This window comes from Petaurus breviceps, unplaced genomic scaffold, assembly GCF_028583685.1.
Source record: "Petaurus breviceps papuanus isolate PSGF00001 unplaced genomic scaffold, PetGlider_PUasm1.0 37, whole genome shotgun sequence".
In the NCBI taxonomy this organism is placed as follows: Eukaryota; Metazoa; Chordata; class Mammalia; order Diprotodontia; family Petauridae; genus Petaurus; species Petaurus breviceps.
Window position 1 is genome coordinate 70,735,269 of NW_027186296.1, and position 26,674 is coordinate 70,761,942.

Here is a 26,674-nt window from a genome sequence, read left to right on the forward strand (position 1 = left end):
CATTGGTCTGAAAATCCCCATTCTTGGGGACCTTCCCTCCCATTTCCCGGTTGGCCCTTCAAGGCAAGGCATCACGTGGTCTGTCCAATGAGGTCTGGTTTTCTTTCATTGCTTCCTGGCCTCTGTTTTTTGTAGAATCCAGTTCTGCCTGCCTTTGGAAAGGAGGTGCCTGGGGCTGCCCTGCTTGGTGAAGGTCGGGAGACGCCCTTGGCGAGATAGGCGGAGCGAATCCCAGCTCCAGTGATGTGTAGGAATGCTGAATTGAGCTAAACTAGGATTCTGCCCGGGCAGGACTTGGTTTAGCATGCCTTCACCCTTCACCCTTTTCCTACCAGGAAGAGAGGAAAAGGCTTGGCTTTCCCACCATGCTACTCTCCCCACCAACTCAGCAAACATTTTCTTCTTAGAATGAATAGGTCGTCATATCACCCCAGCCTACAAGACGCATCCCTCTTCGGTAAACAAAAAAAAAAAAAACATAACTTGCTCTCTTTCTTCTGAACTCCTGAAGACCCCTATAACCGTGGGCAAGGCGCTGATTGAATTAGATGGTGTTTCTTAACCTGGGATCCCTGGGCTCATGGGCTCCCCGGGTAGAATTCCAGGGGGTCGGTGAACTTGGGTGAGGAAAAAATAGGGTTTTTATTTTCAATAACTTTTAATTGAACTTTAACATTTCCTTCAGTTATTTAAAAACTGTGTCGGGAAAGAGTCCCTAGACTTTGCCAAAGGGGTCTGTGCTCCTTCAAACTGAAAATTCTCTGACCCCTTTAATTCCCGACCCCAAGTACCTGTTTAGTCTTCAGAGTGCCTTCCTTATGGACCCTTGTTCCATATCAGCGACTCCACAGCTGAGAAGAGGGTTTTTTCTGAGTTTCTGTGGCAAAACACAGAAACAAAACAACTACCGCATTTAAGGCTGTTCCCCTTACTATAAAACACATAATGATACCTGGTAGTACTTACTAAGTAAACCTTTCCAATTAGATAGAATTTGGCAGAATTATTTTTCCCTGATAGCATAATCTTTGACACCCCAGAGTCATCTCTACACCAAGATAAGCCATCCCAAGAAGACTTGAACACAGGATAATCTCCCAATTTTTGGGGAAGGGGTCAAGATCCTCCCTTTGCTCCACGTTAACCCTTGGTTATCCTTGTTTTTCCTCCTTCCTTTCATTTCCAGCCTTTCCAAATCAACAGCTTTTAGTTCTTCACCATCTACTTCCACCTTAACATTTTACCTCTAGATCTCTGTACTAATCACTCTTGGTTGCCCATGAAGTCCTTGGCAAATTGAAGTGCATTGTTTCAGACCTCCTTGACTCTCAAACTCTCCCGAATTTGGCGGTCTAGATCACCCCTTCCTAATTAAAACTCCCCACTTGATTTCTCTGACATCATTTTCTGATTTCTCAGTCCCCATCAGTTCTTAAATTAATTCTCCATTTTTGGACGTTTAAAAAATTTAATTAATTTATTTTTAGTTTTCAACATTTACTTCCATGAGCTTTTGAGTTTTAAATTTTCTTCCCCCTCTCCCCTCCCTCACCAAGACAGGCATGCAATCTGATATAGGTGCTATGTATACATTCTTATTAAACATATTTTCACATTAGTTGTGATGTAAAGAAGAATTAGGACCAATGGGAGGAACCATGAGAAAGAAGAAATATAAGAAAACAATAACAAAAAGTCTGCATTCAGACTCCATAGTTCTTTTTCTGGATGTGGATAGCATTTTCCATCATGAGTCTTGTGGAGTTATCTTAGATCCTCGCATTGCTGAGAAGAACCAAGTCGATGAAAGTTAGTTATTGTACTATTGAGGTGTAGGGGTGATAGGGCCCAAAAATAGAGACAAGTGGGGTCCTGCATGAATGAATTCGACCCAAACCTTCTTTCAGTCAAAGAAAAATCAGTTATTAAAGATCTGCCATATTGGGTAGACTCTTAAGGAATCTGAGCATTTGTAACGCTTGTATTGACAAGTGGGTCAAAATAAATCTGAGTACCTTCTTGGAGGCAAGATAAGATCTTATATACAGAAAGACTGTGGGAAGAATGCAGGCATGGCCAAATAGTGTGGGGTGACTGGAGGAGAGATCCAGGGATGATCATGATGGGAGTGGCCAGTAGGCTGGGGTGCCTACAGGTCTGGCAGGAGGAATCAAAAGAATGGAATTTTGATAGGATCCAGGGTAGGAAGTAGCTGGAGGCAATCAGGAGGTAACAGAAATTTGAGCAAAGCAATAATGAAAACTTATAGTCTCAGGTGAATACCAGATCAAGTGGGAAGATTCAAGGAGAGTTCAAGGGGGTTCCCAGGGCAGCACCCCATCAACACAATGTGTTTGTTATTGTATACAATGTTCTCCTGGTTCTGCTCACTTCACTCAACATCAGTTCATATAAGCCTTTCCAGGTTTTTCCGAAGTCCACCTGTGCTCATCATTTCTTATAGCACAACAGTATTTTATTACATTTGTATACCACAACTTGTTAAGCCATTCCCCAATTGATAGATATACCCTCAATTGCCAATTCTTGACTACCACAAAAAGCTGCTATAAATATTTTTTGTACATGTGGATCCTTTTCCCATTTGTATGTTCTTTTTGGAATACAGACCAATAAGTGGTATTGCTGGGTCAAAAGGTATTCACAATGTTATAGCCCTTTGGGCATAGTTCCAAATTGCTCTCCAGAATGGTTAGATTAGTTCACACCACCACCAAGTAAGCATTAGTGTTCTGTTTTTCTCATGTCTTCTCCAACAGTTAGCATTTTCCTATTTTGTCATGTTAGCCAATCTGCAGGTGTGATGTGGTACTTCAGAGCTGTTTTGATTTACATTTCTCTAATCATTAGTGATTTAGAGCATTTTTTATATGACTATAGATAACTTTAATTTCTTCCTCTGAAAACTGCCTGTTCATATTCTTTACCATTTATCAACTGGAGAATGACTTGTATTCTTATAAATTGGACTCAGTTTTCTACATATTTGAGAAATGGGGCCTTTATCAGACACTGGCTGTAAAAATTGCCTCCCAGTTTCTGCTTCCCTTCTAATCTTGGTTGCATTGACTTTGTGTAAAAACTTTTCAATTTATTGTAATCAAAACCATCCATTTTGCATTTCATAATGTTTTCTGTATCTTGTTTGGTCATAAATTCTTCCCTTCTCCGTAGATCTGACAGGTAAACTATTCCTTGCTTCCCTAGTTTGCTTATACTATTAAGCCTTTATATCTAAATTATGTAGTCATTTTGATGGTATATTGCTATAGGGTATAAGATGTTGGTTATGCCTAATTTTTGCCATATTATTTTCCAGTTTTCCCAACAGTTTTTGTTAAATAATGAGTTCTTATCCCAGAAAGTGGAGTCTTTGGATATATAAAACAGTAGATTACTATAGTCATTGACTATTGTGTCTTGTGTACCTAACCTATTCTACTGATCCACCACTGTATTTCTTAGCCAGTACCAAGTAGTTTTGATAATTGTTGCTTTATAATATAATTAAAGATCTGGTATGGCCAGGCCACCATCCCTAACATTTCTTTTCATTAATTCCCTTGATGTTCTGGACTTTCTGTTCTTCCAGATGAATTTTGTTATTATTTTTTCTAGCTCTATAAAATAATTTTTGGTAGTTTGATTGGTATGGTACTGAATAAGCAAAATAATTTAAGTAGAATTGTCATTTTTATTATATTAGTTTGGCCTACCCATGAGCGATTGATATTTTTTCAATTATTTAGATCTGACTTCTTTTTTGTATAAAAAGTGTTTTACAATAATTTTCCATTTTTTGGATAGCTCCTCAGTTCTCATTTCCTAAATATGAATGTCCTCCAATAATACTCTTCTCTTGTTTATGTTGATACTTTGTTTTATACTGATATACTTCCCTTGTTTCTACACCTCTCCCTCACAATTCATATTATGATGTTCACCTCTGTGCTTCAAATATATAAACTAACCAATAAATCAGGAAGTACTTATTAAGCACCTACTATGTGGAATTACTAGGTCTTATGGGTACAAAATAATGAATGAAACAGTTCCTCATCCCAATTCTAGTTCTAAATCTTAAAATATCTATTGTACATTTGCATGTGAATGTCACACTGCTATCTTGGTTTGCTGTTCCATTTTCAGTGATACCAGCAGTCATTTTGACATAAAAATCTATTGTAATTTTGACTACCCTTTCTTTTTTCCCATTTTCTTTATAATTCTCATCTAATTATTCATCCATCTTTATGGGTTCCTCCTTCAAAATAGTTCTAGCATCTATCAGCACCACACTTAAGAATTATGGCATCTGGGACAGATTCTCTTGAGCTAAGTGGTGGTGGTAGTGGTAGTGATAGTGGTGGTGATGTCTAGTGCATGGCCACAACTTTGAATGGTTTATTCTTACTGAGACAGAAGTCCTGAGAGTTAAAGAGGGTGAGAAGACTGAAGGCCAAAAGTTTCTAATAGGGTCAGGGATCAGGACGGAGAAGACTATGTGGTAGCTACTGAATTTATTGAAGAGAAAATATGACCTGAAGGTCATAATTTCCACCAGGATGTGGAAAGATGGAGGAAACATTGAAGAGAAGAACAGATGGAGTAATAGTAGAAAATGATAAGTCTGAAAGTGACTTTCAGGAGCAAGGAGTATTTCTTCTTCTTCTGGTCCTGTCTTTCAGAGGAGTAGTAAGCGAGAGATGAATAAGTAGCCTTGGAGTGTATGTCAAGAAATGAGTACTGAACAATGTAAAGGATATCAGAAGACAAGATTTGGGACCAGTAAATATCTATTTGAAGATTTCTAGGGATGGGTGACCTAACTGCCTTCTGAAGCAGCCATTCTGTTTTTGATGAGCTACCATTTTTTCCTATTTAAAAAAAAATAAGTTGAGGGGCGGCCAGGTGGCTCAGTGAGTAAGAGCACCGGCTCCAGTGTCGGGATGACCTGGATCAAATCCGGGCTCAGATACTCAGTACCACACCCAGAAATATTTGGCCGTGTAACCTTGAGCAAGTTACTTAACCCCAATTGCTTAAAAAAAATTTAAAAAAATAAGTTGATACTTCTCTATAAATAAGACAAATCTGATTTCTTTTCCCTTTCAAATACTTGAAACCTATTACCTTGTCCTGCCTAAAACTGCTCTTTTTCAGGTTAAATTTCCCCAATTACTTCAGCCAAACAATTTGTAATAATATGATTTTAAGATCCCCCCCCAATTCTGTTCACCCTCCTTTAAAAGTGATCAAATTTATTAATATCTGAGCTAATACATTTCTGTCATCCTACCACTCCTATTAACTACAGGGTAAGAAGAGGATGAAGGAGAGGCCAACTTCCATTTCTGATTGGAAAGTATATGATCTATCTCTAAACCATTCAAAATGGGAATTAGAAATCTTAAGGTCAGAGACAAGGGGGAGTCAGAGAAGGCAAGATGATAATTGGGATAGAGAAAATTTTTCTCCTTGTCTGGCCAATCCTTGCAGAAACTCCCATAATGCTAAGAATAATGTATCTGAGTATGAGAAGCAGCCAGAAGCCCTCATCAATAACACTAAAATGTAGGGTCCTAAACTAAACACAAAGCTTCAGATATGGTATGACTGGGGCAGGACGCTCATATCCCCTATTCTGTGCAGATGAATCCCAAATCTATACCCAGTCCACACTTCTCCTCAACTATAGTCCCATATTACCAACTGCCTATTAGACATTCCCAAGTTGTTGTTACATAAGCATCTCAAACTCAAGATGTACAGAAGAAAAACTCATTATCTTTCTCCCCACACCCACCAGCCTTACAAACTTTCCTATATCTGTCCAGGATCACCTGGGTTCACAACATTGGTGTCATCTCCAGTTCTTCACTCTCACACACACACACATATACACATGCATTCATATGTATATACATGTGTTTATGTGTGTATTGCATTATATGTACATGCATTCATGTGTGTATACATAACGTCATGCTATTTATAGCATAGAATGAGGGATATGGCAGTCCTTCTATACCCTGACCTAGTCAGGCCACATCTAGAGCACTGTCTTTTGTTTAGCTTAGGTCCTTGCATTTTAGTGTCACTGACAGGGATCTCTGGGCACTTCAAATGTTCAAATCTATGAACTCTTTAAACTGTAGGAGTTTATACAAGGGCTAAACAAACATGGAGAGACCAATTACTGTATGTATGTATGTATGTATGTATGTGTGTATATATGTATGTATGTGCGGCAGCTAAGTGACTCAGTGGGTAGACTGCTGGCCCTAGAATCAGAAAGACCTGAGTTTAAATCTGGCCTCAGATACTTAATGTAGCTGTAGGACCCTGGGCAAATCACTTAACCCCATTTGCCTCAATTTCCTTATGTGTAAAATGAGCTGGAGAAGGAAATGACAAATCACTCCAGTACCCTTGCCAAGAAAACCCCAAATCTGGTCATAAAGACTGAAATGACTGAACAATGTGTATGTATGTATTCATGCATGCATACATACATGTATGCATGCATGTATACATGCACATATGTGTATTTCTTCTCCACTCACATAGCCATCTCCATAGTTTAGATCCTCAGCATCTCTTATCTGGATCATTGTAATAGCCTCCAAATCAATCTCTCTGCCTCAAGACTCTTTTCACATTATTCTGTCCTCTACACAGCTGTCAAAGTGATTTTCCCCCCAAAAATGCAAATATGACCATGTTTCTATTATCTCTAGGATCAAATATAAACACCTCTAGAATTTAAAACTCTTTACAACCTGTCACGTGCTGCCTTTCAAACCTTTTTACATACTACTCCCTTCTACACCCACTTCACTACAGCCCAAATGAACCAGAAACCATAGTAGATAGAATTCCAGAATTGGATTAAGACAGAATTCAAATCCTGCTTTAAGACCTTACTCACTGTGTCATCCAGGGCAAGCCATGTAGGCTTTCTTAAATCTGTTTCCTCATCTATAAAGTGAAGATAATAATAGCACCTATGTCACAAGGTTGTTTTGGGGATAACCGCAGAAAAGGTCTGTATAAAGGCTGGCCGTCATCATCATCATTATACTGGCCTTCTTGATAGTCTTCACAGATAACACTCCATTTCCTGTCTCTGTGCCTTTGCCCTGGCTGTCCACCATCTCTAGAATGCTTTCTCCCCTCACCTCCACCTTTGGAATCCCTGGTGTCCTTAGTACTCAACTCAAGAACAACCTTCTGCAAGAAGTCTGTCTGGATTTTTCTAGCTGTTAGTGTTTCCTCAAACATCCACCAATATAACTATGTATCTACCTTGTATATTTTATACCTACTTATGTGCATTCATGGTGTCTTGTCCATTAGAATCTAAGTTCTGTGATTGCAAGAACTGTTTCACTCTTGTCTTTGTATCCCTAATAACCAGCACAGTGACTGGTGCACAGGCTTAATAAATGTTTATTGATGGATTGATTAATTAATACTATGTTTCTATTAAGATTATCTGAGAATACACATTAACTGTATTGCCTCCCAGGTTCCATTGTTTTATGCTTGTTTAGTCCCCACTGCACCTAGCATGGAGCCTCAGTTTAGAGCAGGGTTCTAAACCTGGGGACCATGAACATGTGTTAACAGGTTTAAAATATTTTCCTCACTTAATAGTATTTTATTTATCCAATTACTTGTAAAAACAGTTTTCAACACTTACTTTTATAATATTCTGAGTACCAAAGTTTTTTTCTCCCTCCTCCCCCTACCCCAGATGGCAAGCAATCTGATATAGGTTATACATGTACAATCTTACATTAAACATTTACACATTAGTCATGTTGTAAAAGAAAAATCAGAGCAAACAGGAAAAAACACAGGAAAGAAAAAAAAATAAACTAGTGTGCTTTTATCTGCATTCAGACTCCATAGTTCTTTTTCTAGATGTGGATAACATTTTCTATCATGAGTCTTTTGAAATTGTCCTGGATTATTGTATTGCTGAGAAGTCAAGTGTATGAAATTGATCCTCACACAATGTTGCTGTCACTGTGTACAATGTTCCCCTGGTTCTCCTTACTTCACCCAGTTCATGTAGGTCTTCCCAGGTTTTTTTTTTTCTGAAATCCACCTGCTCATTATAAAAATATTTTGATAAATTTATTTTAATATAATTGGTTTCATTTATGTTCCTTTGAGTTGTATTATATAGAATTAACATATTATTCTGAGAAGAGAGCCATACATAAGCTTTACCAGACTGCCAACACTTAGCATAGTGCCCGACACATAGTAAGTAATTAATGTTTATTGACTGACTGGGAAAAGTTACACACACATGCATGCACACACAGACAAACACATATGAGAGAGAGAGAGAGAGAGAGAGAGAGAGAGAGAGAGAGAGAGAGATTTTATAAGCCTAGCTGTAGAGAAATGAAAAATCATTGACAGTTTTTTTATTACATTGGAAATTATTATACTTCTTAAAAGAGTGCAACAATAAACACAGGACTTTATTATTATTATTTTTAAGGATGAGCAACTAATTGGAGCTATCTCGGTTATATAAATTGAGCCTCTCCAATGGCAGTGACTTTACCCTTTTTGACACAGAATGAGGTGGAAAGACAGCTTGAGTTGTGTGTCCTTTTCCTTTGACATCAAACATCAGGAATGGTGCCAAGTGTTTGCCTGCAACCAGTTGCCCATAAAAACATGATCTATATTAAATGGTTGTCCACATACATATTTGTTGCTGATGTTCTAGAACAGAAAGGTTTCAGAGCATTGAGGATCCATGAGTATGCAGTTCATCATGGATTTATTTCCCTCTCAGGTCAAATCTTAGCCCCATTGGTCCATCATGAGATATGATTTATTTCTCTTTCCAGAAAGTCTCTAATGTACACCCTCATTCTTGATATCAGAATCATAATGATGTGTTGCTCTTCTCCAGAGGTGACAACAAATCTACTCCTTTTAGACATTTGAACAAATCAATTCACTGGGATCTGAAATAGTCAGTTCGAGCCTAGACTTGGATTTCTTTTTGCTAAACTTGCATGCAGACTTCATGTATTTGTCTTTATTATGAATGACTTGGATGTATTGATCAGTGCTGCTGTTTTGCTGGTCACTGCTAGAGGCAGACACTGAATCTGACTCTGTAAAGGATGGTTCCATCTTTTGTGTGGTTTTTGGTTTCATGAAATACTCTGGGTACCGGGGTTCTGGGTTAAAATTCCGTAATCGAGACTTTTTGTACAAATAAACTGGTTGGTAGTGGTCTACCTCAAAGCCATCATTCCAAGATTGGTAGTGCATTCTAGCCAGATCTTCAGGAGCCAAGATTTGGCTCTCTGTTCGTTCACCAACATAAAAATGAGGTGTCTGATGAAGGTCTGAGAGGGATCGTGGACGAAAGGATCTATTGAATATGTCCCTTCTCAATTCCTCCTCTTCCTCTTCATCACTCAAATGTGAGGTGTAGGCATGGTGGGGTTTTGATAACACATAGCCTCTTTTGTTCCTAGGATATATCTCCCCAAAGTCACCCACTTTTTCCCTATGAAAGTGCCTTGGTGATCTAGAGGTGGAACGAGGCTTTCGGCGGGATTCCCTCTCATTAACGATGTAATATCTAGGGACATGGGTTCGTCTCCCTACAAACCCTGGGGCCCCTGTTCCAATCACATCAGGATTCACTTGCTGGTTGCCTTTTTGAAGGAGAGGCTCTGAGTAGATATCCTCCAAGTGTTTCTTGAAAGTAACGGGGGTACAGGGCTTGGCCTTGCAGAGGTCACTATCATGTGTAAAATACGGATACCTTAAAAAAAAAAAACAAAACCTTGGACTCTGTTCTTCCTGGGGCTTAATTTCTTCCTGAGCTGTAAATGTCAAAGTTTTATGGGGAATTCTTTATCTCATACCAGAGTTTATGTCTCTGGTGTGTAATTTAAAACATGATAAGCAAGCCATTTGAAACAGCTCATTTGCCTTATCTACCAAATTCCTAAAATGGACATTATGCTGACACATTAATCATGAAATCACATTAATTTGTTTTTCCTAAAGGATCCTAGGGATGTGGAGCTCACAATTACCTTTGAAGGACTTTATTCAATCTACTTGAAAACCTTGCAAACACCAAATAGCTGTATCTCTCTATGCTTACCCTACTCCACCATATGTTGAGCTACATTTCTGGTGAACAAAGTTTGGTGCTGCCTACTTTGAATCAATGTTTATTGAAATGGAAATGAATATTCTTTCCTTGTGGCTTGTAGACAGCATCTTGTGATACCTTGGGGGAAAATGATCATAGAATCACAAGGAGGTAGAGCTGGAAGGGCCATCTAGCCCCATCCTTCATTTTATGGGTGAGGAAATACCTAGGGAAAAATATTTAGCATCATTTTTTTAACACTAAGAATATTAAGTCTAAACTAGTGGTGACCTAGAAAAATACAAACTATTTTCTCAATTTTGAAAGATTTGGGGGGCAATTTTTGCATATGAGCAGGTGAAACAAAGGTGTGATGCCATGATTGCCATAACATTTCTATTCTCTACCTTGGAATGTTAGCTTGAGTTTGGGCAAGTCATTTAACTATGAATTATTTTTCTGTTTCCTTCTCTGTAAAATGGAAACAAAGATGTTTGTTCTCTACATGTTTCACAAGGATGCTTTCTTCAATATTTCAAAGATCTGTAATTTCATCTGTATAGAGGTTTTCCACCAATTAGTGCAACCCTGCCTAACCCCTTATCTCTTCTTCCCCCCACATAAATTCATCTGGTGGTTAACTTGCTGGTAACAAACATTTCTCTTAACTTAGCTAGATGATACATGGTTGAACTTATGCTTGAAGTTTTCTCATCTTGCCGATACCTGCTCTCCGCTGGCATAGAGATGAACCCTATGCCACCTCTATGCACAATGAGGTATTAGAGGTCTTTGGAGAAGGGATTTATAGGAAGATCATTTCAGTAATATAAACAAGTTGGAGTTGTATTATGAAATCTCCTTTGCCTGGGGTATGACAAGTGTGTTTGGATGAAGAAATCCTGAGAGTAAGAATATATCCATTTCTATATTCTTCTTTTTCCCCCTCTTAATTTCCTCCAGCTGTCCTGGGAGGAAAGAAGACTGGGTTTGAAATCCTCCTGACTTTTTGTCTTGTTTTGTTTTTTAAATATCTATCTGTCTGTCTGTCTATCTATCTATCTATCTATCTATCTATCTATCTATCTATCTATCTTTGCTTTTGGAGGGCAATTGAGGTTAAGTGACTTGCCCAAGGTCACATGGCTAGTTTTTGTGTGTGTTAAGTGTCTGAGGCTGGATTTGAACTAAGGTCCTCTTGACTCCAGGGCTGGTAATCTATTCACTGTCTCGCTGCCCCATGACTTTTTGATTGTATTGACTTTAGCACACCATTTTAACCTTTCAGGGCTCCCTGGCAACTCTCTAAGACCTCTTCATTGTGAGGACCATGGGCCTCTGTGGATAGATTTCAGGGGGCCCACAAACTTGAATCAGAAAATAAATTACATCTTTATTTTCACTAACTTTTGGTTTCCTTTGTAGTCCTATGTGTTTTACTTTATGCATTTAAAAACAGAGTTCTGATAAGGGGTCCATAATTTTTGCCAGACTGCCAAAGGAGTCCTTGACTTAAAAAAATAAGGAACTCCTACTCTAAGACTATAAATTGCAGAGCAGGTGACATCTGCATTGCCAAAGGGAGTTTACTTAGCTAGAACTTCCTATCCCACATTAAATCTAGACCAAAATACCACTTTATACAGCTTCCTTATTTTCCTTAGCACCTTGGTTGCTATGGAAACTATGACTTTGCCAAAGTGCTCATGTATAGCTATGCCTTTTCATAAACTAACTAAAAGTCCCTTAGTACAAGGTTATTCAAAACACTACTCAGTTTATGCTTTTATTCTCATTGTGGCTAAATGCAGGAGTTTCTCCTAGTCCCATTAAGGCTGAACCTTACCTGTTGTCAATGGGCTCAGATCGTGCTTTGGAGATACCAGTAACTGGAGAAGAGATCTCTACTGGCCTGGAGATCTTAGTCTGGGTTATAGCTTGTGAAATGGTTGGAATTCTGCTGCCTGGGGAGTCAAAGCTGACCACATTGCCATTTTTCTTGGGAGTCAGTGAGTGAGCTGAGGCCTGCTGATTGACGAAATCACTTTCCAGAGGTTTCTTCTTGCTTCCTTCCTGGGTCTGGGTCCTGGCTAAAAATGTAATAAAAGACTAATGCACAGACCTATTCATGTTACTCTTCTGTTCAAAATCCTTCAATGACAACCTGATGCCCTCCTCTCTTTGACACTTTCTTCTTCCTGGGTTTCCAGGAAACTGGTCTATCATGGTTCTCTTCCTAACTATAGGGTGGCTCCTTCTCAACCTCCTTACTAGATCTTTATCAAGTCATTTCACTAAAGGTAGGTATCCTTAAGGTCTGAGTCCTAGGCCCCCTTCTCTTCTCCCTCTATACAATTTCCCTTGGTGATCTCATCAACTCCTATGGCTTCAATTCTCAACTCTAGGTTGATAATTCTCAGATTTATTTATCCATCCCTAAACTCTTTCTGAAGCTCTAGATTTGTACATCCAATTGCCTACTGAATTTTTAAAACTGGATGTCCTGTAGACAACTTAAACTCAAAAACATCCAAAACCTAATTTTATCTTTACCCCAAGCCTCCACCCCCTTCCAGTTTTCCCTGTTACTGGTGAGTCAGTCAATCAGTAAATATTTGTCAAATGTCTACCATGTCCCAGGCACTGTACTAAGTACTGAGGACACAAAGAAGCAAAAGATAGTCCTTGCCCTCAAGGAAGTCACAACTCTAAAAAGGGCAGTACCACCTTCCCAGTTACCCAGGTTCACAACCTAGGTGTCAACCTCTAACTTTTTACTCTCTTTCATATTTACTTTGTTGCCAAATCCTATCATTTTTTACCTTTGGGATATCTCTCCCTGCTCCATGTAGTCAGTCTGCAGTCCATTGACAGTGGCCTCCTTTCTAATCGTCAGGTAAGACATTCTGTCTCCCAGCAGTGCATACTTTCATCAGTTAGTTGTCTGCCATGCCTAGAATTCCCTCCTCATCTCAGTCCCCTGACTTCACCGCCTTCCTTCATGTCCCTGCCTTCTATAGGAAGCCTTTCTAGACTCTACTCACTGCTAGGGCCTTCTCCCTGTTGATCATCTCCAATTGTCTCATGTGTGTGTTTTCTCCCTCTTCAGACTGAGTTCCTCAAGGCCCAGGACGGTTTTCTGCTTCTCTTTGCATCTCTAGAGCTGAACACAGTACTTGGCATAGAATAGAAGCTTAATCAGCGTGTATAGACTAATGTCTACCAAGTTCAAGTCAAACTTTTCCTCTTGCAATTCAAAGTCCTCCACCATCTGTCTTTCTAGCCATATCTCATACTATTCTCCTCTACATTCTTGGTTTTCTCATCTTCATGCCTTTGCTCACTGTTTCCTTTGTTTAGAATGTCCCTCTGTCACTATTTCTACTTCCTTTTGCCTTTGTAGGAGGCTGTTTATGGAAAAGGCACTGATTGTAGAATTAGAGAAATTGAGTTAGAATCCTAGCTCCATTGTTTATTAGCTTTGTGACTTTGGATAAGTTATTTGATCTTCCTAACATCCCAGTTTCCTCATCAGCAAAATGGGCTTAGTCACAATTATACTGCCAACCTTTCTGGGTATTTGTAGGGAAAGTTTTGTAAATATTAAATTGCTTTATAAATGTGAATTTTATGATTATTCTCCTGATGAATTCCTGTTTATCTTTTGAAACCTCACTCATGCCACCTCTTCCATGAAGCTTTTCTTGATTTCCCCAGTGTGTAATGACCTCTCCTTCCTAATATGGTACTTTTTTGGGGCATCTCTCTAATACACTTATGCCTCTAGACTGTCATCTCCATGATAACATAGTGTCTGATCTAGTCTTTGTATCTCTCTCAGGACCTATAATGTAGTCATTGCTTCATAAATGTCTCATGAACTGAACTAACCACTAATTGGGTTGATTTATTAAATTAAAGTCTCCCTCCTCCCTTTTTAATATTATGGAATTTTGGATCCTGTTGGATTTTTTGCTTCTTTAAATAGTTGAGTATAAAAACAAGGGACTCGTGGGGCAGCCAGGTGACGCAGTAAGAGTGCTGGCCCTGGCATCAGGAGACCTGGGGTCGGTTATGGCCTCAGATACTTGACACCCACACAAAATAACTGGTCTTGTAACCTTGAGCAAATTACTTAACCCCAATTGCTTTTTTTTTTCTTTTTTTCTTTAAAGCAATCGGGGTTAAGTAACTTGCTCAAGGTTATACTGCCAGTTATTTCTGGGTGTGGTGCTAAGTATCTGAGCCCGGATTTGATCCCCAGGTCATCCCGACACTGGAGCCAGTGCTCTTAGTCACTGAGCCACCTGGCCGCCCCTAAGCAATTGCTTTAAAAGAAAAAACAAAAAAAAAATAAGGATTGTGAACTAAGTGTATCAGACATAGTGAATTCTACTCTTAATTTTTCCAGTTACATGCTATGTAACATGTGGATGAGGTTGGGGTGGGGGGAAATAAGAGGAAATTGTCCCATAGTATTTTAGCCCCTAGAGATGATTTAATAATTCTCCTAATTTTTAAAAATGAGGAAACTGAGACTCAGAGGAGAGAATCTTTTGACAGTAGATCTAATAACATCAATTTAACAGAATTTCTATAGGAAACAATAAAAGATTATGAAACATCAGGACATTTTGTGTTTATAAAATCTATACTATTATTATCCTGAGGTACTTAGTAATTTCTCACTTGGAAAATGACCTGATTTACACTGGACTTTGCCCAATAGGCAAATATTATTTGGCAGTGATCCTGACATAGGATTAATTTGTTTCAACAGCCATGAAGGTGGCTAAAGCAGGCCCTGTGGAGTGCTTAGATCTTGGCCAGATATCAAAGACCCCAAGGGCATCCACTGCATCTGGAGCTATCACCAGTCATACTGACTTTTGTCTTGCCACTGAACTTCAATAACTCTGGAAGAGAGAGTGAGACTGAGGACTTTGTGCAGCTCTGCCTCACTTAAATCTGTTCACATACAAGCCAAGACATCACCTGGTGATGTTATTGGTCCTCTTCACAAACAAAGAACAAACAACAATCCATGATTCACAGTGAATCACTAGGACAAATACACATTCAATGAACATAAATAATAAACATCAATGTGAATATTCACATAAATATTCATAACTTGAAATCAGTATGACTCCATCACCATTGTGTTTTTTAGTCCCTACAAAGTGGAAATGTATCTATCTTGCTCTTTTATTAGTTTTTAGAGTAGAACATTTTTATTAGCTTCTTGAGGCTTGGTATGGGCCCTACGTTTTCATGGATGTCCAAAATAAGTTTCCTGCTTAGGAGTATTTTCTGTTTTGTTTGTTTTTTCTTTCTTATGGTTCCTTCTATTCATTCTGTTTCTTTTATAGAACATGACTAATGTGAAAGTATGTTTAATGGGAATGTATATGTAGAGCCTATATAGAATTGCATGTTGTCTTGGGGAGGGAAGTGTAAAGGGATGGGGAGAAAATTTAAAACTTGTGGAAGTGAATGTTGAAAACTAAAAATAAATAGACTTAAAAAAATTAGCTTCCTGCTTAGTAAAATTTCCTGTCAGTGTTCAAACTCCAAAGATGGTGAGTTTCAGACGAGTAGATACAACCACCACTGGCTCAATTTTCAGTTTCCAGTTGGCCATCTGGCAAGAGTCCTTTAAGGATCAAAGGGAGTGGTACAGGAATAGCTATCAAAGGACTAGACATCTGCAGATCCCTCACTAGCAAAAATTGATTCTGACTGTGCTATAACAAGAACCTCATAGGCTCCTGCAGTCAAGGAATCATGTCTTAGAGGTGATCTAGCCCAAATCAGTCATTTGGTAGATCACAAGATTGCAGATAGATTTAGAGTTGGAAGGGGCCTTAGAGACCATCTAGGTCAATCCTGTCATTTTACAGGTGAGGAAACTGAGGTTCAAGGAGGTTAATGACTTGACCAGTCAGTAAGTGGCCCAGCAGGGATTCAAACCCAGATCCCATGACACTTAATTAAAGTACCCCCCCCCACCCCTCCCCGCTCCCACCCAGAGTGAGAAGCAGCCACAGATGGAATTCACTGACTACATGACCTGACTTGGGTAGCTATCTGCTAACTCCAGTAAAACATCTATTCCTAACCATCATCCCTAACCCTCTTAATCCCAGGAACCTTAGGCCCCTTATTATTTCCGATGTCTCTTTTCACAATGAAGCCCTTCCCCATGTATTTCAACTCTCTGTTCCTCTTTACTGTCTTCTTTTCCACTCACTGGAATCAGCAGAGTTCTTATTTATTTTGGGGTAAAAAATTTCCAGTGAAAGGTTTGTTTAGTCATAGCTGGAGAGACAGTGTGGTGAAGGAAGAGTAGCTTTAGACTTCATGTTGGGAGTTGTAATTCAAATCCCATTGATACAATGGGCTACATTGTACAAATGTACAAATACTATCATTTGATTCTTATAACATTCCTGGGATGTAGATGCTATGCTATTATTATCCCTATTTTATAGTACAGAAAACTGAGGTAGAAAGAGGTTAAGCAAATTCCTAAGGGTCAAACAGCAATAAATATCTGAGGCCAGATAAGAACTCTGATCTTTCTCATCCAAGGCTCAGGGCTCTATCCACTGCATCACCTAATAATAGATAAAATTGTGCTTTTATTCTTTGACAGAGAATATGGTTCCATAGAGTATGGTAAAGATGCTGTAGTTGGTTTCTCAATTATAATTTTTTATAACAAAGTCAGGTTCCATGATTAAGCCTTCCCAGAGAGTCAATTGGATTGGTTTCAATTCTCAATAGGTGCTAGGGAAGAATGATAAGTATGTATGTTGGGAAGTGGGTAGGGACAGATAGGGGAAAAAATAAATGGAGTTTGAACTGAGGCTATGTTGTATCAGTACAAAGGCAGGATTGATAATTCTGGTAATAATTAGTAATTCCATGGAGCAAAGAAATGGGGCAAAAGGACATCAACATCCATCCAATGTTTTTTTTTTGGGGGGGGTGTAGGGCTTTCTATTTATTTCAGGTTTATTCTCTGGGAATTTCATATTTTCTCTCTTTGTATATATCTACCTCACCATCTTTCCATTTTAGCTTAGAAGGCTATTTTGACTGTGGATTCATCCATCTATACATTCATTTTTCACTAATGTATATAATGCACTTTGGACCTCTAGGTGATGCAGTGGATAGAGTACCCAGTCTGGAGTCTGGAAGACTCCTCTTCCTAAATTCAAATATGACCTGACACTAAATAGACTTGTGATCCTGGGCAAGTCATGTAACCTGTTTACTTTAGTTTCCTCATGTGTAAAATGAACTGGAAAAGGAATTGTCAAACTGTGCTAGTATCTTTGCCAAGAAAACCCCAAATGGGGTCATGAAGAGTCAGACCCAACTGAAATAGAGTGAATGACAACAAAATACATCATATTATGAGTATAAAGAATTTTATATACATTATCTCACTTTAATCTTCCCAACAACCTTATAGAATAGATAGGGAAGTTATTCTTATTTTCATTTTACAAATGAGAAAGCTGAGGTTCAGAGCAGCTAGGGAGCACAGTGAATAGAGCACTGGCCCTGGAGTCAGGAGAACCTGAGTTCAAATCCAGCCTCAGACACTTAACACAAACACAAAACTAGTCTTGTGACCTTGAGCAAGTCACTTAACCCCAATTGCCCTACCTTCCCTGCTCCAAAAAGAAAAAGAGAGAGAGAGAGAGAGAGAGAGAGAGAGAGAGAGAGAGAGAGAGAAATCTGAGGCTGAGAGAGATTGATACCTACTTTCCCAAGATCATACAACTAGCAAGTGATGCAGAGCAGACCTAAATCAAAGTCTTCAAGCATCAAATAAAGTTTTCTTTATTTCGTTATTTTATTATTTTTGACACTTCAGTGTCTTAAAGCTGTTAATTGGACCTTGTATCAAACTCATTTTTGATCACTATATTTGGTTTATTTTCTTCATTTTCAACAACAAACCTGTAGCTGAGAAGAATTGGTAAGGAAGTAAATATGGATGAGACCAATTTTCCTGCACTGACTTCAATGTTCCTATCCTGTGTTTTTGAATATATTGCACTAAGTAAGATGTTCATTCTTTGTATTATTTTACATTTTCCACTTACCTCCTATCATTTGGGCAACTTTTTTCTTGTCTTCAGATCTATCCTAAAATATACATGACAATTATTTGTGATTTTGATATGGATCAAACTTTAAGCAATAAAAAAATGACACTGCTAGAGATTAGAAATGTATGTACCCATTGAGTGATGTAACTACATTGGAGCATTTAGGGGACATTGGCCCACTGAAATACCTAGCCCCAACATCTCCATCCCCCTCCCAGTAACTTATATACTGTTAAAGCATAGAGCCTTCACTAGAATGAATATAAGCAGAGCTTTGCCCCAAAAGTCCTGCCCCATCCCCCATTCTTCTCCAAAAGGAAGGCTAGTGGCAATTCTTCCATCCACATAGCCACAACTGTCCCTGGATAATCACCACCACTACCACTGTAGGTCCCATTACCATAGCCTTCTTGTCATTTTCCCGAAGTCTGCCTTTCCCCCTAGCATCCCCACAATCCTTTTTTTCCCCATCAATTGCAGACAACCTCCTCCCCTTGCCTGAGTGTGCACATGGTCAGACTATGACTATGCCATTGATGCTCATGTCATATTGTGTCCCCACAAACTATTTTTAGTTTGGTGTAAATGTTTTCCTGATTAGTCTCTGGGAAGAAAGATATTAAGTAGTAGTGTTAGGATTCATTGAGGTTTCCTGTTGTATTTGTGAATCCTTAGTATGCTGCCTGGCATCTTCTTTTGTTGAATCAATGGAGCAGAAAGAGGAAGGTCTGTCTACATAATCTCCTTCAGAGCTTCATTGTTTCCTTTGGCTATGTGGCTAAGCTATCAATCAGTATTAGACCAGATATAGATAGCCCTAGACGGATAACTAATTCAAACTATTACTGTCTGCTCTGAAACTAATTTATGGTTGACTAGCCAGGAACATTGTTGGGAACAGAGAAAGAGAAGATTTCCTTCTACCTTTACATATGCCTCAGAACTAATTTTTTTTGAAGCTCTATCAGTACAAAAATGTCTTTTTGTACCCCTGAACCTATGGATTGATTGAACTAAGACAAAAGCAATAGGTGCCTGATGGTAGTATATCCAAATTGCAGTTCAGACTTCTAAGAAGGACACCATCCCTCACAAACACACCCAACATACCCACCCACCTTGAATTATGAAAAATGATGATGATAATATTACATCCTTCTTAGGTGAAAAAGGGCCATATATCCATAAGCAGTATCATTAAACAAGAAGTTATTTGATGATATGCTTAGAGATAGTATTAATCACATGTTTTGCCAGATAAGGGCAGTTACATAGCCCAGTGGATAGAGTTCCCAGCCTAGATTCAGGAAGACTCATCTTCCTGAGTTCAAATCTGGCCTCAGACACTTACCAGCTGTGTGACCCTGGGCAAGTCACTTAACCCTGTTTGCCTCAGTTTCCTCATTTGTAAAATGAGCTGGAGAAGGAAATGGCAAACCACTTCATCTTTGCTAAGAAAACTCCAAATGGGGTCATAAAGAGTCAAACATGACTGAAAAATGACTGAATGACAACAACCACAACATGTCAGATAAATATGATCACTGATCATGGATTTAGAACTAGAAAGAACCTTGGAGACAATCTTGTCCAACTCTCTTGTTATACAGGTGAGGAAACTGAGCCCTAAGACATGAAGTGACTTGTCCAAAGTCAAAGAAGCAGTAAGTATTATAGCCAGGATACTAACCCAGGTCCTTTGTCTTCCAATAGAACCCCCTACACCTCTCTAATGTAGTATTATAGCACAGAGATGACTTTGGAGTCTATCAGCAGAATACAAATCTTAGCAGGTTCTGTCAAGCAGGCAAGCTTTCAGGTATAGTCCTGCCAATAAACTACTTTCCAATGACCAGCATAGCTAAGAATAGGTAGCTAAATTCTAATAGGTGATGAATTCTTTAGTGAAATGAAAATAAATAATAAACTTCAGCAAGAACTACCACATATTCTGTAAACTTCTAAAATAATATTGCTTTGAGATTTTATTTGGGGTTTAGGGTCAATAGGAAAGAATAAAAACACAGAATAGGTAGTTTTAATTAATACTTGCACTTTGAATTTGCATTCTCAGCTGACTGTTGGTGAACTTCAGTGACCTTGCAATACTCTGAAGGTAATAGATCAGCATGCTATAAGAGAACAGGGTATAATCATATAATTGGTTGGGAGAAAAGTCACACACACTTTTAAGAGCAACTACATTTCTGGAAGGTCTCATATGGAGCCAGAAAGGACAAAGCCACTATAGCAAAGTGGTCAAGCATTTTTTCAAGGTGCTAATATCTTGGGTAAGTCAAAGCACAATTCCTCTCCATTGCTATCAAGGATCTGTCTCTTCACCTCATGTCCTTTCAAAATCCCACAACAGAATTATTCACTTGTCCAGACTTTCTATTCCTTAAAGATCTGCCTTTGTTCACTGTCTTTACTCCATCTGATGCTTCTCCCTACTTCTGTCTACTCTCTGCAGTTGGGAGGTTGATGACTATCAGTCATGTGAGGAAGACTGGGGTCAAGGACAGGATCTCTGGGTAATGGGGAGTTCCTTCTACTAGAACAATTGTATCTATCTGAATCTGACTCTCCTCTGTGTTTGTCCTTTCCCCTTCCCTACCCAATTGAATTGTGTGTGTAGGAAAAGTGAGGACAAACACTAGAGTCTGATTTTCTGAGACACTGATATTGGTTGCATGGAATCACTTATAGTGGCATTATGTATTTTTGTGATTTGGGAGATAAGTTCCTGAATCCCAGCCACAGCTAAGAATATACTCAATAAATACTTTTGTTCTACAGGGAAATTAACTGAAGGCCCAAGAGATAGAGTGACTTTATTGAATGCCACATAGTAATAGGCAAAATAGTCAAAGTATATATGTTAACGACTAGAAGGGAAAGATGAAAATAGAAGAGAAAGTAAGGGAATATTACTGGAATCAACAAATTAAATCCAAGGTTAAGGAGCATTGGCTTCTGTGAACCAGATTAAATCAGTACTGTGAAACAACATTATAATAGATTTGAGAGTATCATACTTACAAGAGAAGAAGCAAAGCAGGAAGAATGACAACTGGGCTGCTAATGTAGCCAATCACTGAGTTGAACCACAAGGGAAAATCATTCTTAATAGTTTCAGACACAATATCATAGATTTTCTCTTGCCCACTGAGAGAGGGGAAAAAACAAACAAAAAAGCAAGTTTATTGCTACTGGTTAGACAAACAAATATGAGGCCCAAGCATTAATACTTCAACACTTGAAGCAATATTTGAAGCAATCAGGACTTGATAAAACTAGACTCATAGAGTTGGAAGAAACTTTGTAGGCAATCTAGCCCAGCTTTCAGCTAGTAGCGGGAATCCTCCTAATGATGTTTTTGACAAAGTGGTAATTCAGCTCCTATACCTCTGTGTAGGGAAATCACTACTATACAAGTAAGTCTGTTAGGAAATTCTGGAAAAAACAAAAACAAAACAAACAAACAAACAAAAAACAGACAAAAACTTCCTCACTATAACTCTTACTTATTAGTCCTTGGTTCTGCCTTGTAAAGCAACATAAAGTTTTTCTACATGGCAGCCTGGGAAGTATTTAAAGATGGCCATCAGGTCTTTGCTAATTTATCCTGCAGTCTGTAATCCCTTTATTAGACTGTTCTTATCTATGATGTTTGAACACATCTTCAGTTGAGGTGGGGTGGGTGGTGGTGGAGGGAAACATAAGCAAGCCACATAGCCTGCATTTTTTTTTAATTGGACCACTTACCACAGTGACTGACATAGAGTAAGCATTTAATAAGTGTTTGCTGAATGATTGATTGACTGAGTAGAGTTGTCTAGGGTCAGCTACTAGTTAGGTGACTTGTACAAGGTCACACAGTCAGAATATATCAGAGGTGGAACTTGTCTTCATTCCTCCAAGGATGATCCTTATTCATTATCTTAACCTGCCATTCCATAATTATCTTTCACTAAATACTATTAAATGATAACATAAGTACCCTGCCAATTATATCTGGTTTTTTAGTTGATAACTATCTAATTATTATTGAAACTATGAATTACAGCATCATGCATATTATTTGGAAATAAAAAACAAACCAATACATACTATTCTTTCCCCTCCCCTCCACTCTGATCCCACACTCTACCCTAACTTCTTTAGCAGCAGAGTGGAGTCATATGGATGTTAGCTAATTGTTTCAAACTCACAAAATGCCCTTGATTTTGCATAGATGGGTAGAGAGCTGGCCTTAGATTCTGAAAAATTTCAGTTCCAATGCCAGTGCTGACACTTACTAGCTATGTAGCCATGGAGAAATCATTTAACTTCTCTACACTGTAGTAACTACTTCGTAGGGTGGTTATGAATTTCAGATGGGATGATGTATGAAAGGCAACACGCTTTAGAGTCTTATTTCAAATAAGTTATCAAATATTGAAAAAGTTATCAAAATTGGCTGATTCATCATAAAGAGCAATCAACGTGAAAACTGAGTTCTGGTTTCTAAGTATTTTTTCTCTCTCCTCTCCCTCCTTCCCTCCCCCTTCCATTTCTGTCTCTGTTCCTCTCTGCCTCTCTCTGTTTGTCTCTGTCTTTCTATCTCTGTGTCTGTCTGTCTCCCCTTTGTTAGTTTTAGGTTATGTGAATTGAGGGGAATTGGATCATTAACATCCTATGAGGAGCTCAAGTGACAGACAAACCAGTTTCCCTAAAACTAGTTTTAGTTTCCAAACACAAGTAAGTCTTTAATGAAGAGACCACTCACCTGAATGGACCACAGTTTAAAGATGGCTTATATCGGGCAATAGCAAAGATTGTTGGCAGCATGCACAGAAACAGCATGAACAGTAACATCGCCAAGTAGAAGTTATTGGATCTATGAGAAAATCAAATATAGTTGGCTTCACTTTGCAGGAAATCTGTATACAACCTGTATAATCCAAGGAACTGGTAAAGAGAAGGTCTTTGATATTGACCTATCAACCAGAAAACTGCTAAAAAAAAAATAAAGGAAATGAATGTGTATAGCATTTTTACACTTTGCTTCACTTAAATTTATAATCATGTGTAGATATGATGTTACATACTAATTAGGGAAGACAACATATGGTGGGGACTGGTGGTCAGGAAGGAGCACACTGGTATATGAGTAGTAAAGTGGAGTACACAGAATGATGGATTTATAGAATTAGGAAGCTTGGATTTGAATCCTGACTCTGACACTATGTGACCCTAAGGCTCTCTGAACCTCAATTTCTTCAGCTTTAAAATGGAGGTATGATACTTGTACTACTTAACTCATGGTAATTGTAAGGACCAAATAAGGTAATTTATGTAAATTACTTGAGCACTACAACCTAGTAGAAATAACAATAATCACCCAATCAAAAAACCAAACATTTATCAAGTACTTACTATAGTTCAGGTTACTACTACTACCACCATTACTACCACTACTAGTACTATTATTACTATTACTACTACCAGCTTGATTTATATAATGCTATACTTAAAAAAAATGCAATGGATCTATGATTTCACTAATGTGAGTAGTATCTACATTGGTGCATCTCACAATCCATGGTAGCCTTTTCTTCTACAAATAAATAAGCTGGAGCAGACAGAGGTGAAGTGACTTGCCTAGGATTATGCAGCTGGTAACTCTCTGAGGCAGAATTTAAACTCAGGTCTTCCTGACTCTGGATCTAGTGCTTTATTCACCACACCACTTAGCTCCCTATAGTCTTCTTATTCTTTGCTATTTTATTTTTCTAACACAGCTTAGAGTTCTCATTAACTTCCTTATCACATTGCTGATACAAAATTAACTGGCAGTCCAATATTCCCTCCCATTACCACCTGTCTTTTTTCTATGAATTTCTGTTTAACCTTTCTTCCTCCATCTTGTATATGTGAAATTGACTTTTTTTCAACTCAAGGGTAAGACTTTCTTACTATCAAATTTAAACTTCTTTGATTCAATCCAAAGTTCTAGCCCACCAAGATAGTTTTGAATCCCTACTCTCTTAGCTAGTGGGTTAGTTACCTCCCCCAGCTTAGGGGATATATCATCTGAAAATTTGATAAGCATTTAATTTGTGTCTTTATCCAAATATTTGACACTGACCAAACATAGATTCCCCACAAACTTCCATTTGGGCTCACCTTCCAAAGTAACAATAATCATTCTTTGGTTGTAACCATTCAATTCATTCTGAACCCAGTTAATTGAACTCTCATCTAACCCATGACTGCATTTCCCAGTAAGACTAGCATGAAAGACTTGATCAAATGCTTTGCCAAAATTTTGATAAAAATATGGCATCTTTCTGGTTTTACATTTTATGAGGTTAACTTCTTTAGAGTAATATATTTCATTGAAGGGGCATTGTAATGCTTTGAGATTTGATTCAATAATATCTGAACAAAATATGTATATATAATTATTGCTAAATATTGTTATATCTTCATAATAGTAATTATAATTGGTTATTATTACCCCAGGGTTTACCACATAGAATTTTATTAAGTAAGTTCTTAGTAAATCTTTGTTGAATTGAACTTTAAATTATCACCATGTGCACCTTACATTACATAATGTTGGAAAATATATATTCATTCTTGAATACTTAAAGAATCTGATTTATTAATGTAACATCCCTTCCCCTGTTACACACTTTAACTCTTCATTGACTTAGTAGATAACCTTCAATAATTTTTTGTGTCCCCCTCCTCTAGGATTTTTTATCCTGTGTCTCACTGGATGATGAATATATTTGCCTTAGTTACATTTCTCCTTAGATGGTCCATATATAGGAATCTTTTACCAAGCCCTTAGTCAAAGCCTTTCCAGTTCAGTACTGCTTGCCAGAGCTTGTGCTCTGCTGGCATAGACTTTGAGAAATCAAGGTCATGCTTCTTTGCCACAGCAAGACAATGGAGTAGAATTTTGGTGCAGAAAAGGGTATACTTCTATTATTTAAATACAGCAATATGGGAACCAATTATCTAAACTTAATTCATCTAGAAGATACCTTGGAGAGAAATTGTGTGTACAATTTAGTGGAAAAAGATCAGGATTTGAACTAAGACCTGGTTTTGTAACTGTAGTGTGATCTTGGCCAAATCACTTAACTTCCCTGGGACTCAGTTTCCTCACCTGTAAAATGAAGGAGGTTAGCCTAGATGATCCCTGATGTGCCTTCTAGCTCTAAATCTTTAATTCCACGATGGTTCAGAGACTTGGCATGAAGGGACAGAATTTTGTGATTTGTTTTACACTCTGGAGCCTATCAGTAAGCAGAATAACAATTTATTGGTTGTTAACTGGTTGAATATGCTTCAAATAGTAACATTGAAGCATTTGGCAGAATAGTCTAAGTGGGAATGACTGTAAATTGAAGACTGTATTCTATTAATGTGACCTGTAAGATCATGGGTATTTCATTTGATGGAGATTGTGCTAAATGATTCTCTCATTGATATTATGTTTTTAACGTGTCTGAGGCTGTTCAAATATAGAAGTAAGTGTATGTGTCTGAGGTTTGACTGGGTCCTATGTCTCAAATTTGAGTCAACAAGGCATTTAAGATTAAGTAATTTCTTTAAGTGGAATTGATGTTACTTGGACCAAAAGTGGTACAGAAATATCCAGATGAGTAATTAGGTGGTTCACTGGCTAGACCATGGGATTGGGAGTCAGAAAAACTTGATTCAAATCCTGCCTCAGGTACTCACAAGTTGGGTGGCCTTGAATAAGTCACTTAAAATCCTTCAGTTTTCACATCTGTAAAATATGATCATTATCATTGTGATAATAGATAAGGTTGTTATGAAGATCAAATGAGATAATATATGTAAAGCATGTTGCAGTCCTTAAAATGCTATATGCTAACTGTTACTATTAACTGAGTATAATTGGGCACAAAGACAAATCTTGCTTGGGCATCTAGCCTAGGCCTTAAAGAAATTCCTTACTTGGTTTAGGATGTGATCCAGCTGATTATCTGGATATAGTAATTTAATTTTTTTCTCATTGTATAAGTCTATGTATAACTCAAGTACTTGGCCATATCCTTTCTTTTACTTTGAAGAAAGATAGCAACCTGAGTTCTCTTCCTTCAAACCCATGGCTACCTAAAACAAAATACTCAAGGAATTGTAACAAAGGCAGTTTGCTTGACTGAATGGTCTGAGCAGATGTAGCAGTTAAAATGATGTATCTGTTTCTACCCCAGATTCGATCTGTTTTCCAACACTCAGTCCCTAATTTACCTCACTATATAGTAAGTTCTGTGAAGGCTTTTCAGTTGGCATTGCCCCCAGCTCATTTCAGTAGTTTCTTTGCAACTATAAGCAAAAG

General features: G+C 38.1%; 1 protein-coding gene across 1 annotated transcript in view; it reads right to left on the minus strand.

Annotated features, from left to right (window-relative positions):
• Positions 1-8,657: 8,657 nt before the first annotated feature.
• The window catches only part of TMC3 (transmembrane channel like 3), an 81,599-nt gene continuing 63,582 nt past the window's right edge, over positions 8,658-26,674 (minus strand). The window contains exons 17-22 of the mRNA XM_069097545.1: positions 23,078-23,188; positions 21,349-21,474; positions 20,360-20,438; positions 18,301-18,343; positions 12,021-12,264; positions 8,658-9,835 (exon numbers count right to left, since the gene is read on the minus strand). Coding sequence (XP_068953646.1) covers positions 8,989-9,835; positions 12,021-12,264; positions 18,301-18,343; positions 20,360-20,438; positions 21,349-21,474; positions 23,078-23,188 — 1,450 coding nt within the window. The 3' untranslated portion in view covers positions 8,658-8,988. The remainder of the gene's footprint in view (positions 9,836-12,020; positions 12,265-18,300; positions 18,344-20,359; positions 20,439-21,348; positions 21,475-23,077; positions 23,189-26,674) is intronic.